Genomic DNA, 14,934 nt, shown 5'->3' with positions numbered 1-14,934 from the left:
TCGGCATTGGTAGTTGCAAACTGAAAGAAAAAGAACCCTATGAAGAGAAATCTTGTATGCTGGGGTTGCGAGAAATCTGGACACCTTAAAAGAAATTGCCCAAAAAGAGGAGCAGGTTCGGCAGAGTGCTCCAAAAACGCTTATACTGTTTCTCTCGTTACAGAGAGAGATGGTGATGTTCTTTGATAAGGGCATGTACAACATCTGGCATGATCGCTAAAAATGTCAGGATAATGGATATGTTCTATTAGTGGGTCCACATATGCATACGAGACATTGGTTTGGTTTTTTTTTTATGTTGGGTATGTGGTAGAAAAGGGTGTCGATGGCTAATGAACTTTCGGGGGAACCAAACATGGAAGTTGCACCATATTTTTTAGCAGGATTTTTCGACATGTGCCAAAAAATGAAAATTCTTGGAATGTTTTAATTCTAAGTGCATGTGCTCTTTATATATGGTGGAGCATGATAATTCTTGTAGAATTATTACTGTTGGTGTAGACAGTGTTTTGTATGACATCCCAGGGTGTGGGGATGGGCATCGGTCAAGATGCGAACCTGAGGTCTCAAGTGGAGGTTGCCAAATTTTCGTCAAGGTGGAGATTCTTGATAATGGCTCAAATTGTCAACAAGTGTGAAGCTAATTGCTGAAAAATATAAATATTTAAGTTAGTGGGTTCAAGTCCTATTTATCTATAAAAAGATAATGTTAGTTTTAAAAGGAGTTCAAAAACAACTTGGAATTGGATTTTTTTGGAGAAAATGTGTGTGGATAAACATGTGGGCTGCAATGCTTATCTTCATCATAAAAAAGACTTTGTATTCATGATGGTTTCGTTTTCCCAGCAGCAATTAGATTAAAATTGTTCTTCTATTTTTCGTGATTAAGCCTCTATAAATGGATATGTAATCCTTGGTTGAGATTATCCGAAAAATCCAAATTGGTGAAAGCACTTTGTGGCATTTACAAAGTGTAAAGAGTTTTTCTTTATTGGGTAATTGAGAGGGACAGTTGAATGGGGTGTATAAGGGGTTAAGGGCTTGGGTTTGAGATATTAAACTTAAGTGGTTCAGGCTTGTACCATTGTACTCAATATTTCTCAATAGTAAAGAAGGAGACCGGATCACGCCCCGTGGACGTAGGCATATTGCCGAACTACATAAACTCTATGTACGTGTGTGTTCTCGTGTGTTTTCTTTCTAAACTTGTCTTTCGCATAAATGGCTGGTGGAAAATTAGTTGTCAATTAATTATCAATTTTTCCAACATCTTTGCATTTATTTTTCCTTCCCTACGTTTAAAACAAACATAAGTTGACTCTCCAAAAGGTAGCTCAATCAGCTAGGATCACGCCTAATAAAGCGAAGGTCACTAGTTCGAATCTCTCTCCCCCTCTTATGCGGACATGTCAAAAAAAACAAACAAACAAATATTTTTACACTCTTAGACATGAGTAAAGTGTGTCACGTGGGAATTCGAATGGGATGTCCCTCTGCTAATGTGTGCAATGTGCATGGCACGACATATGTGGCCATAAAAACAACTTAGCTTAATGAATGTTAATAAATCATGTCAGAGTGAAAGTAAAAACTACTTTGGTAATTATTATGGTTTTTGGGCTACAACACCAAAGAAAATAATGATCATTCTGTCTCTAAAAGACAATATGCTGCAAATTTAGATACTTAATTTTATTTTTGTATTTTTATTTGTGTTTGTGTGTGTTTATTTATACTAATTAATGCCTACATGTTATTTTATTAATATATCAATCTATACACATGCTCAGAAAAAAAAAATTTATATATATATATATATATGAATTTTGATAAATATAGTATTTGTGACACATATATTATGTTATAAACTATTTCATTCCTATTTCAAATTGTATTTATCATATTTTTCGTATATTGTGTTTAAAAACTGACGTAGCAATGCCATGTCACTATCATGTCAGTTTGTGGAGTTCCTTTGTAAGCCCAGCATTGTAAGCCACAGGGCATATGTGTTTAAGTGGGTCTCAAGCTTCTTGACACTTGTTCGGAGAAGCATATCCGTCAAAAATCTTTCTAAATTGCACGTACCACGTGGCTGCTGCCTCGGGATCCTAGTATGGACCACAAAGGTAGAATTTTGTGGGCCCCCGCCAAGCCCGACCCACGAAACCTAATCCCACTCCTTAAAATCCATGCAAAACGCCCATACACCCCCCATGTACTTCTAGGGTTTCATTTACAAAGCAAAAACCCTACGAACTTTCATTTCTGCTGCCTCTTCATCTTGTTCTTCTTCTCTCAGGGGTTTTTTGGTTTCTGAGAAAGCCTTAAAATGGCGGTGAAAACCTCGAGGGCGGAGAAGAAAATATTGTACGACAAGAAGCTATGCGCATTGCTCAGTCAGTACTCCCAGATTCTAATCGTCCACGCCGACAACGTGGGCTCGACCCAGCTCCAGAGCATTCGCCAGGGCCTCCGAGGTCATTCGGTTGTTTTGATGGGCAAGAACACGATGATGAAGCGTACCATCAAGATCCATGCGGAGACCTCCGGGAACGAGGCTGTCAATAACATCCTTCCTCTTTTGGTGGTATGCTTCATATGATTCTTTTCTTTTCTTTTTTGTTTTTCTTTTGCGGGTCTGTTTGGTTGGTGAGGAAACGTGTGGAGAACGAAGAAAATGGATTTTGGTTATAGGATTTGTTTCGTCATATGGGTCGGCAGAAAATGGCCGGGTTCAAGAAGAGCTAAGAAAATAGCGTATTTGGCTAAGGTTTCAATATGGGAAAAGTACGGGATGTATCATTAGATGCAAAGCTTTACGCATTTCCCATTTCCTCAATTGTTATCAGCTGCAAAATAAAGCTATTGGTTTTTGAGATTCAATTTATATGTTTTTGAAGATAATTATAGTTCCTATTTCTGTTTCTGTTTCATCTCTGATACTTTTCTTTGTACTGATATGCTTAGTTGATTACATTAATTCCTTTTGAAACAGGGTAATGTGGGATTGATCTTCACCAAGGGTGATTTAAAGGAAGTGAGGGAAGAGGTTGGCAAGTATAAGGTATGGCTATTCATTGTTTCCGTCTCTGCGATTCAAACTTGGTAAAACTGCTGCTATCATCTTGTAGGTTTCTTTTCTTAACCGAGCATTCTCCAGTTTGTGATTAACATATTGGTGGTTTTGCATATGCGAATATGTATCATCCATTTGTTGCTTAGTTAGAAACTTGTATATGAATTTTTTTCATGTGTAATCGTGCCATTTTTCATTTGTTGGGTTCATGTTTCTATGACCTCTTGTTTGAGAAACCAGAATGTATGCGTAGGGTCCAGTCCAAGAGCAGTAAATTAAAGAATCACATTGTAATTATTAGATCGAATGTACTCCTATGTTAAGAAAGCATGTAGGTAAGGAGGTTGAATTGTTGTGTTTTGGTTAGGGGTGGTGATTCATATACATATGTCGGGTTCAGGTCGTAGTCGATGCATTGTATATAAATTAATCATAATCCGTTGATTTTATGTTGGGTTTGCGGGATGTGACAAAAATTGCTTGCATTTTATGTAGCATGTTGATTTCTCGAGACGTGAATTGAATGGACACAATTGCTTATGAAAAAGTGGCATTTAGTCGGTATAATATGACTTGAATGGTCCTATATCTGAAATCTTGGTGATATTTGTACCTGTTTTTGAATTGATTCTGGCATTTGGTCACATTTGTCTTAACTTATTTAACCTGAACAGGTGGGAGCTCCGGCACGTGTTGGTCTTGTTGCACCAATCGATGTTGTTGTCCCCCCTGGAAATACAGGACTTGATCCTTCTCAGACTTCCTTCTTTCAGGTTCGCTTTCAAACTTCTGAACCACAAAATCCATGTCTGCTTAATTCTTACACTTAAAATATTTTCAGGTGCTGAACATCCCCACCAAGATCAACAAAGGCACTGTGGAGATCATCACCCCCGTGGAGCTCATTAAAAAGGGTGACAAGGTGGGATCCTCTGAGGCTGCACTTCTTTCAAAGCTTGGGATACGTCCATTCTCCTATGGTCTTGTCGTACTCTCTGTTTATGACAGTGGATCGGTCTTTAGTCCTGAGGTGCTTGATCTCACGGAGGATGATCTTGTCGAGAAATTCGCTCTTGGGGTCTCCATGGTTGCCTCTTTGTCGATGGCTGTCTCGTACCCAAGTCTTGCTGCTGCACCCCACATGTTCATTCATGCATACAAGAATGCTCTGGGCGTTGCAGTAGCTACAGAGTATTCCTTCCCACGGGCAGAGCAAGTGAAGGAATTCTTGAAGGTTGGTATTTGAAATGCATGTTGTAGAATTCCCTCTTGTCTGTCTGTCTGTCTGTCTATTTGTGAATTTGACTGATTGATTGCTTGAGCAAAATTGCAGGATCCGAGCAAGTTTGTTGTTGCGGCGGCCCCTGTTGAAGCTGCTGTTGCTCCAGATGCTGCTGCTGCCAAGGTGGAAGAGAAGAAGGAAGATGTGGAAGAAGAGTCTGATGATGACATGGCTCTCAATTTGTTTGACTGATTTCAGTAGGCTCTAGGGTTGACTGTGAAGGGTAGACAACACGTATCAGTTTCCTTTTTTTCCTTTGGGTAAAGATTTTTCAGTAGGCTGTAGGGTTAAGTCTATTAAGTCTAAGCTGCTTTTTGGTTGGTTCAATCTGAATTTCCTTTTCAGTAACATGCAATTAATATTTAGCTCATGCATTTTTCTTTTTACATTGAGTAAATTCTCACTCTCTCTAGTTAAAAAGCAAAAATATAAGATGGAACTTTCACCAACTCAGCAATCTAAAATCTATTTTTACTTTAACGCAGGTTCATAATTCTTTCAGCAAGTGTTAAAGTGAAACACTAGAGGGCTTCCTTACCATTAAAAAATTGATGCTCCATTTCCAATATTTCTTTTCTTTACTGATTTTTTTGACAAGCGGGTCAATCTATATATTTTCTAGAAGAAACTCTACTTTATCCCTTCAACTTCCATCACTTTTGCAACTAACCTCAAAGTTCAAAAACTTAGTATATCGAACTTCTAATTTTTTGCAATGTCATCCCTTCGTTAAGTTTTTTCGTTAAATTCCGTCAAAATTTTCAAATAATATTTTCTTTATTATAATAAAAAAAATTGCAATGATTCAAACTTGGGTATTTTTACAAATTCCATTAAATCCCAAATCTTTGCAATTCTTTTTTTAAGAAAAATTAGAGGTATTTTGGTAATTTTGACACCCCTTTGTTATGATTTAATGGAAAAATCTAAAAGATAAAATAACATTGCAAAAAATTTAAAGTTCGATACACAAAGTAAAGTTTAGAAAAGTTAAGTAAAATTTTTCTTATTTTCTATCGTACACGTAAGGAAGCTCTAAATATAAAATACATGTGCAAATATAAAATACATGCGCAAGCCAACGATGAAATTACACTTAAGACCTCATGTTAAATATGATTAAATCACCTTTATATCCCTAAATTTTTTATAAAATTATAAATTTATTCTTGTGACCCAATTGTTTTTCTTAAAAGCAAAAATCAAAGGTATTTTGGTATTTTTGTCAATTTTTGTTAAAGATAACAATGAAAATTGACGAAAGAAATTATATTGCATCAAACTAAAAGTTCAAGGATAAAATTGAACATTTTTTAAATTTGAAGTAGAACATGATGTAATTCAGAAGTTTTTAAGTGAAATTTTTCCCACATTTTAAAAATGTATGATTTTAAAAACCAAATTAAAATTTTATCAAACACAACTATATTTTAGAAATCACATTTTCATTCACGGCGTTATAAAATTGTTATTATTTCTTTTTTTACCCCATATTTTGAAATCACTGAACTAATTTCTTTTACTTGGAACACCATACAAGCTCATACAATTATCTCCATCTTCCATTTTCAAGCAAATTATCATCATCTTAACAACTGATAGTCTTATCTAGTTTGTAATGACTTCTTTATGAAGAAGAATGTGATACAGCTGGTAAAAGCAACAGTTGAGTTAAATGTGATGTATAAATCAATGTATTGAATTTTATTTTTATTTTTTTTTAACATTTTTTCTTATCATTTTTTTAGGCAATGTTCAACTCTGCTGAAAATTGACAAATGTGCAGTTGAGGCCACATTTCCTCTAGGTTTCAGTCAACATATCCCAACTTTTCCCATCATGCTTGCTAAGCTTTGAAATCTGCATTTAACGCAATGAAACAAAAGCTTTTTTAGACAAAAACGTCGAACTCAACGAATTTAGTCTTATAATTTTATTTTTTTTTTCAAATCAAACTTATGCTTTTAGGCCAGTTCCCAAATGCAATCAATTAATTTGATTCTCGTGTGCTCAAACAGAAGAAACTAGACTAGCAAGAGAATAACTCTTATGAAACAAGTTAGCTATTATATTTCAGTAGGAGAAAGAAGCTAGAACTGATGTAGTTATTACCATCAAGAAAGAGAACATGTTAATTCTTTTGGTTAATCTGTAATGAGAGAAGTTGTGGATATAATAAAAATGGTAAGAGCAAGGGGCTACCAACCTTCATATTTGGAGTGGGTGAAATGGGAAAAGGGAAACCACCATTAACAAGCTTAAGAAGAATCATGAGTCTGTATGCTTTGAGAAGAATTATTGAAGACAGTTGCGGAAGAAACGGATTCCCTGATTCATATGAATGGAAGATTTGGAAAAGAGAGATCCTCAGGGAGATGTAAAGGAAAAAAAAAACAAATGCTAGCAGATCATATAAGGGACATAGGATATCCAAACCTGCAATGCGAAAGTGATGTCTGCTTCATCCACTCTTAATGTCACTCTTCTCGATTTATCTTCACGAGACTGACCTAGTTTGAGAAGCCCCTGCACATTGAATTATGCCTCAGAATTTTACTCATATTCCTTTCTTTTCCAATTCAAAAACATGGTTACGTTCATGGAGCCTTGGAGAGCTACATTAAAAGGAATGTACTTGAATAACAAATGAAGTGTCACCTGGTCATTTAGCACTCTGCATATACTTGAAAGTTCCAAGCTCCCTACAGGGGGGATTAGTGATGTTTTGCAGACATCCATATAGGATTTATTCAGCTGCATTCATGTAGCAAGTTTCAGAAAACAGTAATGTAGCTGCCAGATCCATATCGAGTCTATTGTTAAATAATGGTAAGGAAGCACACCTCCCCTACAGTTGCATCCTTCTTTCCCCCACGGAAAAGTTTGACAGCAGAGCAAAGTGCAATCTGCAATCAAATTAAGTGTAGAGAAATATATCAACACTTGCACATTCAAACTAGTGATATACAAGCAACCACAGTCAATGAGTCATTATAGGCCAGTCTGCAGCCTGATGCAACCAAATGTTCAAAAAGTCTAATTTTAAGCTCGTGCCAACCACTTGCAGGTTGGGTTAATTCTTTGCAATTATAACTCTGAAGTAATATGCATACATAAGCTCCTTTTGTTTTCTTCATCATCAATAGAGACAAGCAGTAAGCTTTTCTAATTTTTGAAAAAAAAATAAAAATTGAGGCTTTGTATTGGGAAGCTCAATGGACTAGCAGATTACTATTCTCCTAATCAGAGGTAAAGGCCATCCGTTGAGCAGTCTTAACATTCCTACAATTAATTATAGAAACTGTTCTGGTAATGGCGCTAATCCTCGGTTGACTTTTTATTCTTGCAGCAAGAGGATGCATATTTGAGAATTATACACTGAGCATCACAGTTCGATAAAACAACTATTGAATCTGTTAAATATGACACACCATGTTTTCAGCATGTTACTAGCACAAAGTTACCTGTTGATGTTGTGGGAGAGATTGTATAGTATCCACTATTGGTGATTTATAAGTCTTTGACAAAGCAACGGCCATATGATCAAGCCTCACCTACAACCAAGTTTTTTTTAAGAAAAATGAATAAAACTAGCAGGAACAAGATATAGTTGCAAATTTAGGATTTCAGAATGGATATAAGATGTTCATAGTTAAGAGCTTACAACGTCTATTTCTTGTTTTTTCAAAATATCAGGAACTGTAGGTATCTGCTGTTCAAAGAATGATTTCTCTACTGTTGACGAATTGAAGTTGCTGCCAGATTCTCTAAGCTCTGCTTCTAGCACCTCAATTGCACTCCTGCAATGTTCACCAGTTAATACAGTTATACCATTGCTTTTGCAGATTTTACTCTGGGAAAAGTAGGGCCATAGAATTTGTTATTTGTGCGACGTCAATCTTTAAGTTGCTTTGGTGGAGTTAGAATTTAAACATCCATTGTTGTGCTTGGTGCCAAACCACCAATTGCTGAGTTTAAAACTTTTTCCATGTTACAGCACAGGTACGCACAATTCCTAACATCTCGCTAGCATTATCTACTAGACTAGGAAGAATGGACCATGTTACAGCTGGTGGATTTGTGACTCATGAGATGAAACACAGCTGAATCTAAAAATGTTCTTTTTATTTTATTTTCTAACACTTCTTGAACATTATTGACTCAAGCTAATAAGCTTGTTGAGCAACAACGCTTCTTCAACTAGTTTGTCGAGCTAGACAGGGACAAAAAAATATCAATTTCTGACCCTTGCATCTACCATGTCATCATAGGCAGAACGCAACCAACACAACAATTGTCATTGAGCACTGACCTGCAAACACAGAGAGCTTTCCTCATATCTCCAGATGCAGCAGCAACTTTCTGCCAATTTCATATAGTCAGTCTCTAAAAATTGCTTTTAGATGAACCACGAGGTCAGATTCAGATGCTTATGCATTATCCTTAATGCAAGGCGAGAGAGAGAGAATACAGTATTTCATCAATTACTATAAGATGTAATAGTTAAGATAAAAATCTGCTAACAAAGAGGCCAAGCAAAGTGGAGCAAAAATTATTCATTAGAACATTGCAGAAAAAAAGATGATGGTGAACTCACTCTGGCACAGAGTTCCAATGCTTGCAGTTGAAAGACAGCGTAAGGAAGTGCCTGTTGGAGCAGAGTGACCATAATCACTCATCAATATTCATCACCCTAGGAAAATCTAAATTTTTTCCACCATAATCAAATTATAAGCAAACACTAGTAGTTCGCTGGAAAGTAAAAAGGAGCAGAAAACTTACCATTAGCCTTTCCTGAAGTATCTTGAGGATCTGATCTCTATAGTATGCCCGAAAAGTTACTACAATAGGTTTGCCTGGCATAAAAAGGCGGTTGGTAGAATTATCCACAAGTACTATTCCATGATAAATAAATTAATAAAAAATTAAAACCAATCAAAAGAATTTTTCGAAGTCTTAGAATTGAGCTAATAAAGTAGTCTCAAACTCACAATTTAATGACTGTAGTCTTGGAAGAAAACGATCTGCTAGGTCTATGGCATTAGCTATTCCTGCAAAAGAAAATATGTATGCATATAAGGCACACAAATTGAGCCCAGTTTAATCTGATGAAGGCCAAACCACCATATCAGATTAAACAAGAGATCTTAATAATATATTTGCTAGGAGCAGTACCTATCAATATACATCTAGAGAAAGGGAAGGTTGTAAGCATGAAAAGATCATGAAGCACAGCCCTGTCTTTCGTAATTAAATAGTCCAACTCATCAGCGATTACCACCCTGTTCAAACGAAGACCATAAGTAAAAATCACACATTAGGGGACATCCAATGTGAAAACAAGCAACAAAGTGATCTAATATTGTATAACAATCTTGCCCATATAATTTTTTTAGTCTACTAATCAACAAATCTTATCATGCACATGTGTGTGTAGGTTGTGAAGGATCCTAGATTGAAAATGCACATCTTACATCATCTTCATGCCAGAAGACTGCGGCTTTTGAGAATAAAAGCTCTGGAGATGTTGCAAGGCCGAAGTAGCCGACCCATTAACTTTCTTTCGAGGTTGCGCTTTACTAAGTATCTGCACCAATACAAGCAGGTCAGCTAAGCATATTTGATGTTCTAATAGTAATGAACCAAGCTATTGATATCAGTACCTTGCTGAAAATATCCGGTGTTTTTGTAAGAGAAGTACAATTTATACTCAACACATCCGGCTGCTGATGACCTGCCTGGTAGCAACCATATTTGATTCAATGAGGGTTAGAACTGAAAAATAAATAAATTACCAGTTACCTAAAAGCACGTCTAAGCTTTAAAGAAGAGGAAGACTGAGTTAGGGTTTTGATAAATCAACAATTTTTTTGAAATCAAAAGCTTATGCCGATAGAAAGTGGTAAATTTAATTTAATTAATAAATCATCAATTGTCCCCAAAAGCTTAGAATCATCATAAATTACCAAATCTGATATAAAACTGTGAAATTTAATTGCTTAAACATTGTTCTAACAATCACGAATCATAATATGTTTAGAAACCTCATGCATGAACCAAATGCAAGCACAAACCCCAATTTCATAGCAACAAACTGGGGGGAAATAAGCTTTCTACCTCTTTTGCCCAATCAACCAAAAGCAGTTTCACTTTCTCCATCGACAACGATTTCCCGGTCCCCGGACACCCGCACACGTATAAACTCCCGGCCTTCTCTTGCTCCACACATGCCTTGCAGAACTCCAAGACCCTCTTCTGCTCCTCCTCACGGCACACAACCGTAGACGGCGCCGTCGAGACGTGCAATGCCTCCTTCACTGCCCTCATCTGCTCAGCATCTGCATCAATAACAAAGAAAATAAAATAAGAAGAAGAAGAAGAAGAACAGCAACAGCAACAACAACAAATCGGGAATGAAACAATAAAATAAGTATTCAAATCAAATCCATGCTTGCCTCTAGGATTCCATTTTGGTTTAGAAATAAATCTATCGGACAATTTCTTCACCGGCGATTTCTTAGGATTTTCACTGGAATCTCTCTCAGTTCCCTGCAAAAAAATTAAGGAAATTTAGAATTTCATTATAGCTTCGTTTGCTTCTGAATGTGTAACAATAACTTAGTTTGCTTCCCATTTCCGATCGATTTCCATTTTCTCAAGTTTTATTCAAAGAACGATAAGTTTAAAAAATGAGCCAAGGAGTATTATATGAACGAAGTAATAGTGAAAATCACATTTGAGGGACTGTTTGGGCTCGCAGTGATGCATCGGCGAGGCGATTTCCAACTGACCGTCGTAGAGATAGGGCTCTCCTGCGCCGCCGCTGCGTCTGATCTCAACCTACGCTTCTGGGGTGTGGAGTCCCCGTTGGATCGGGCAATGGCGGGCATGGTTGTGATTTAGCAGTTTGGAATTGGGGATTCAGATTGGATGGTTTTTAGATCGGAGGGCTCAGGGAAAAGAAAATTTGTGGGATAAATATAGGTGGTCTTTTTAGCGGGAAAATATAACCGCCGGAAATTCGTTTCCCGCCCGATGTTGGGTGGGTTTACAAACCCGTTGGGCCGACTAGTCTGTTTTAACGTGGGCTGGACCACCCAGTTGCCCACGTATCTGACCCGTGAGTATGAGGTGAGTCAAGAGTTGCTCCATACATCAATACTACTCATTAGAAATTGCCACGTCGGTAGTATACACTCATATAATAATGGTTATTTTATAAGATGAAATTGACCAAAAAGACTCCAAATATTTCTCAAAGAATAATGATAGAGATAAAAATAAGGTTTATAACATTACTCTTAGTGCAAGCAAAACATTTGGAATTGCAGTTTTAATAAGTGCGATTTTAAAAATTGTGTTCTTAAAATCGCTACTTTTTAAAATCGTAAAATCGCTGGTTTTTTTTCTTCCTCTTTTAGATTAAATACTTTTTAAATCGCAATGCAAAATTCCTTATGTTCTGCGATATCTTGCGAAATCACAATCTCAAACGTACCTTTCTAAAGCAAGTTATTACTTGGCGGGCTAGGCTTGTTAGTAATTTCAAATATTCAAGATTGTTAGCAACTTGGCACGATAAGTGCACTAAGCTCAATCTCCATGCCTCCTCATGGCTTGTGGCCTTCCCTGGAAGACTCCCTCACCAATTACTATGGTTGTGTTCTTACGCTAGTATAACTTTGCTGCATTATTTGAAAATCGATTGACTATTTTTTTTCTACAACAGGGTAGGTGTATTTGTTTTCATGATCGACTCATTTCACGGCCCAAAGTGAAAATCCAGAAAAAGTGAGGTCCCTCTCTCTCTCTCTCTCTCTCTCTCTTAAGAGCTCCAAAAAAGCTTTCTAACTCTTTGGGCTAACTATTTGGCCCATGAGACGATCTAGAACGTGGGCCGCCCTCAAACAAGCCCAATTAACGTTTAAGGCTCGGAGGGTTTTCTTTTGTTTTAGGATTTTTTTTACTTTCTTTATAACTGAAATATTGGAAATTACGAAATCCACGCCGAGAAGATAAGAAGGAAGACGAAGGAATACAAATTCTAAAAGCAAGACCAGAAGAAGCAAAGGGTGGTTTGGCATTGCTCGACCATCCCTAAGAATCCAAGATTTCAGTTGTTGAATTTCCTCCTTCAGCGCCCCAGATCACGCCGCCCCCATTCCCGAGCTACCCTTGAAACAATCCTAATTCTCTTCCCAAATCGTACAGTTCCTTCATCAAAAATACTCCATCTCCAAAGACGGACACCTCGGCGTGGCGACAAAGCAATTGCGTCCATGGCAGACTCCAAGATCAATTTCAATTGATGAATCACCAACTGATTATGTATCCCCACATACATATTATTGAAACACAGTTTTCCTGCTGGTGATGTGGCACACCTGATGAGTTCGAGTTGACTAACACTTAAGAGATTTGACTGCACAACAAAGAAAAAGAGAAGGATCGAAGAGACCAGGGTAAGCCAACGGGGACACTCCCATGCCTAAGTTAGGAAGCTTTTCTACTTCTTCAGCTATAGCCATATTCCGCTCAGAAGCGAAATTTCTTCTCTTTTGTTTCACCGGCTTCACACTCGGATCCACATTGAGTTGGTGGAGAATGTCTTCAGGACTGATTCCTGGCATATCATCATGAGTCCACGCAAAAACTTCCAGGTTCCGTCGAAGGAAGGTGACAAGACCGTCTCGGACCTTGGGACTTATTTGTGTCCCAATCTTCAAAATGCTGCCTTCACCAACCACTACGTCTTCCAGTGGCTCAGCTGGCTCACCCTTTGGCTTATTCTTGCCTTTACCACCTACTGTACCAATTACAATAGGAGTCGAGTCTGAGGCCTTCTTGAGAGATGTATTGTAACATCTTCTCGCATGAGTCTGATCCCCCTTCACTTATTCGACTCCTTCTTCTGTCAGGAACTTCATCATCAAGTGGTAAGTTGAAGTTACGGCCTTCAACTTATTCAAAGCAGAACGACTGATGATGGCATTGTAGGCATCGGGTCGGTCAACGACCAAGAAATCTACCATTACAGTCTTCTACTTGGGTGCCGTCCATGCTGTTACAGGGAGTGAAATAAGGCCAATCGGCTGGACTTGCTCTCCTGCAAATCCGACCAAGGGAGAACCAAATGGTTTGATCCTATCATGATCAATACCCATTTGCTTAAAAACCGGCCAATACAGGACATCGGCCGAATTTCCATTATCCACCAAAATTCAATGGATCATATGGTTGGCCACCGTCACTGTTACTAATAGTGGATCATCAAGTGGCTGCATTACCCTCTGGCATCTTCTTCAGAGAAAAAAAGGATCATTGAGTCTTTCCTTGCAACCTTAGAAGGTCTTTGCACTGAGAGGGCCTCTTCAGTCTGTGTTTTCCTCGCGTAAGCCTTCCTAGCTGAGCTGGATCGTCCTCTACCAACTATTCCTCCGAAATAGTGTAGATTTCACCTACAACTCCTTGGTCCCAAGGTGCTCTCAGATCCTCTCTCGAATCATTGTCCCAATCACGTCTCCGCCCTCATCCCCCTGCGTCTCTGTTCACATCCAACAAGAGGGGCTGTTGGTGAACCACATCTCGATTCCTCTCTCCAGCAAGGAATCTCACAAACCTTCCATTTTTTATGAAGGTTTCGATTTTCTGTAGCAGGGTTACACAATCTTCTGTCAAATGCCCATGATCGTTATGATACTCACAGAACTTTGTTCGATCTCGCTTCCTCGGATCACCCCGCAATTTATTCGGCCACCTGAAAGCTGGGTCCCTTCTAATCTCCATGAACACTTCATTGACACCAGCATTCAAAGGCGTGAACCTTTGATCTTCGCGTCGCTAGGGTTTTATCTTCAGGAAGGATGGTACAGCCTTCTTACCCACTTTCTTTTGAAGCTTTCCTTCATTCGAAGTGGACGTTGCGGTTAGTTCCTTCTTGCTATCCCCTTTTGCTCGGTCTTCCTCCTCTTGACCTTTCGTTAGAGCCGCAATCATCTCCTCCAAATTGATATACTCCTCCGTCGTATTGATCAACTGGCAAAGAGTTATCTCCGTCGAATTCTTTGATACTTTGGCCATCAGAGGCTCATTTGGCCTGACTCCGTGCCATAATGCAGATAGTACCGTTTGATCATTTAGGCTCTACACCAACAGCTTCTCTCTATTAAATATGAGCATGAAATCCTTCTCACTCTCTTCCTTTCATTTACGAAGTGATAGTAAACAAGCTAAGTGCTTCTTCCTTTTCCGGGTCGCCAAGAATTGGCTTAAGAAAAGGCAGCCAAGTTCTTTGAAACTATCTATTGACTTGGCGGGCAATCTGGCAAACCAATCCTTCGCAACTCCTACCAAGGTGAGGAGAAATATTCTGCATGTGATTTCATCCGGAGTTCTATGAAGGGAAAAATGAGCGAGGATGCTTTCCATATGTTCAAAAGGGTCACCATTACCGTCAAACTCTTTAACACGAGGCATCTTGAAGTTGTCAGGCAAGGGGAAGCCCAACACTTGATTAGTGAAGGGCAAATCGGTGTTGTCCATAAGCTCTCCAGCAGAGCTTTTCTCCTCCTTT

At 38.2% G+C, this 14,934-nt stretch overlaps 2 protein-coding genes across 2 annotated transcripts; one reads left to right on the top strand and one right to left on the bottom strand.

Moving 5' to 3' along the window:
- Positions 1–2,273: 2,273 nt before the first annotated feature.
- LOC132164426 (large ribosomal subunit protein uL10-like) lies at positions 2,274–4,700 on the top strand. Its single transcript, XM_059574938.2, has 5 exons — positions 2,274–2,590; positions 2,999–3,067; positions 3,754–3,852; positions 3,921–4,313; positions 4,413–4,700. Exons 1-5 carry the CDS (start codon positions 2,333–2,335, stop codon positions 4,551–4,553), a joined length of 960 nt encoding a protein of 319 aa, XP_059430921.2. The 5' UTR covers positions 2,274–2,332; the 3' UTR covers positions 4,554–4,700.
- Positions 4,701–6,082: 1,382 nt separating this feature from the next.
- CDC6 (cell division control 6) lies at positions 6,083–11,296 on the bottom strand. Its single transcript, XM_059574735.2, has 17 exons — positions 11,096–11,296; positions 10,817–10,910; positions 10,479–10,699; positions 10,025–10,099; positions 9,836–9,948; positions 9,537–9,643; positions 9,353–9,412; positions 9,144–9,217; positions 8,959–9,009; positions 8,674–8,723; positions 8,026–8,161; positions 7,826–7,915; positions 7,205–7,267; positions 7,020–7,115; positions 6,798–6,887; positions 6,568–6,689; positions 6,083–6,221 (listed from the first exon to the last, which is right to left on the bottom strand). The coding sequence occupies exons 1-16, from the start codon at positions 11,249–11,251 to the stop codon at positions 6,657–6,659; spliced, it is 1,509 nt and encodes a 502-aa protein (XP_059430718.2). The 5' UTR covers positions 11,252–11,296; the 3' UTR covers positions 6,083–6,221; positions 6,568–6,656.
- Positions 11,297–14,934: the final 3,638 nt, after the last annotated feature.

This window comes from Corylus avellana, chromosome 8 (genome assembly GCF_965113065.1).
Source record: "Corylus avellana chromosome 8, dhCorAvel1.hap1.2, whole genome shotgun sequence".
Taxonomy (NCBI): domain Eukaryota; kingdom Viridiplantae; phylum Streptophyta; class Magnoliopsida; order Fagales; family Betulaceae; genus Corylus; species Corylus avellana.
Note: the sequence above shows the minus strand (reverse complement) of the source record. Positions and strands in the feature narration are given on the sequence as shown.

Excerpts from the sequence above, each read along its gene's own strand:
- LOC132164426 (XM_059574938.2), top strand. The coding sequence starts at position 2,333 with ATGGCGGTGAAAACCTCGAGGGCGGAGAAGAAAATATTGTACGACAAG. Across the intron at positions 3,068-3,753 it reads AAGAGGTTGGCAAGTATAAG|GTGGGAGCTCCGGCACGTGT; the intron begins GTATGGCTATTC and ends TAACCTGAACAG. Across the intron at positions 4,314-4,412 it reads AAGTGAAGGAATTCTTGAAG|GATCCGAGCAAGTTTGTTGT; the intron begins GTTGGTATTTGA and ends GCAAAATTGCAG.
- CDC6 (XM_059574735.2), bottom strand. The coding sequence starts at position 11,251 with ATGCCCGCCATTGCCCGATCCAACGGGGACTCCACACCCCAGAAGCGT. Across the intron at positions 9,644-9,835 it reads TCTTCTGGCATGAAGATGAT|GGTGGTAATCGCTGATGAGT; the intron begins GTAAGATGTGCA and ends TCGTTTGAACAG. Across the intron at positions 8,162-8,673 it reads AAAGCTCTCTGTGTTTGCAG|GAGTGCAATTGAGGTGCTAG; the intron begins GTCAGTGCTCAA and ends TGAACATTGCAG.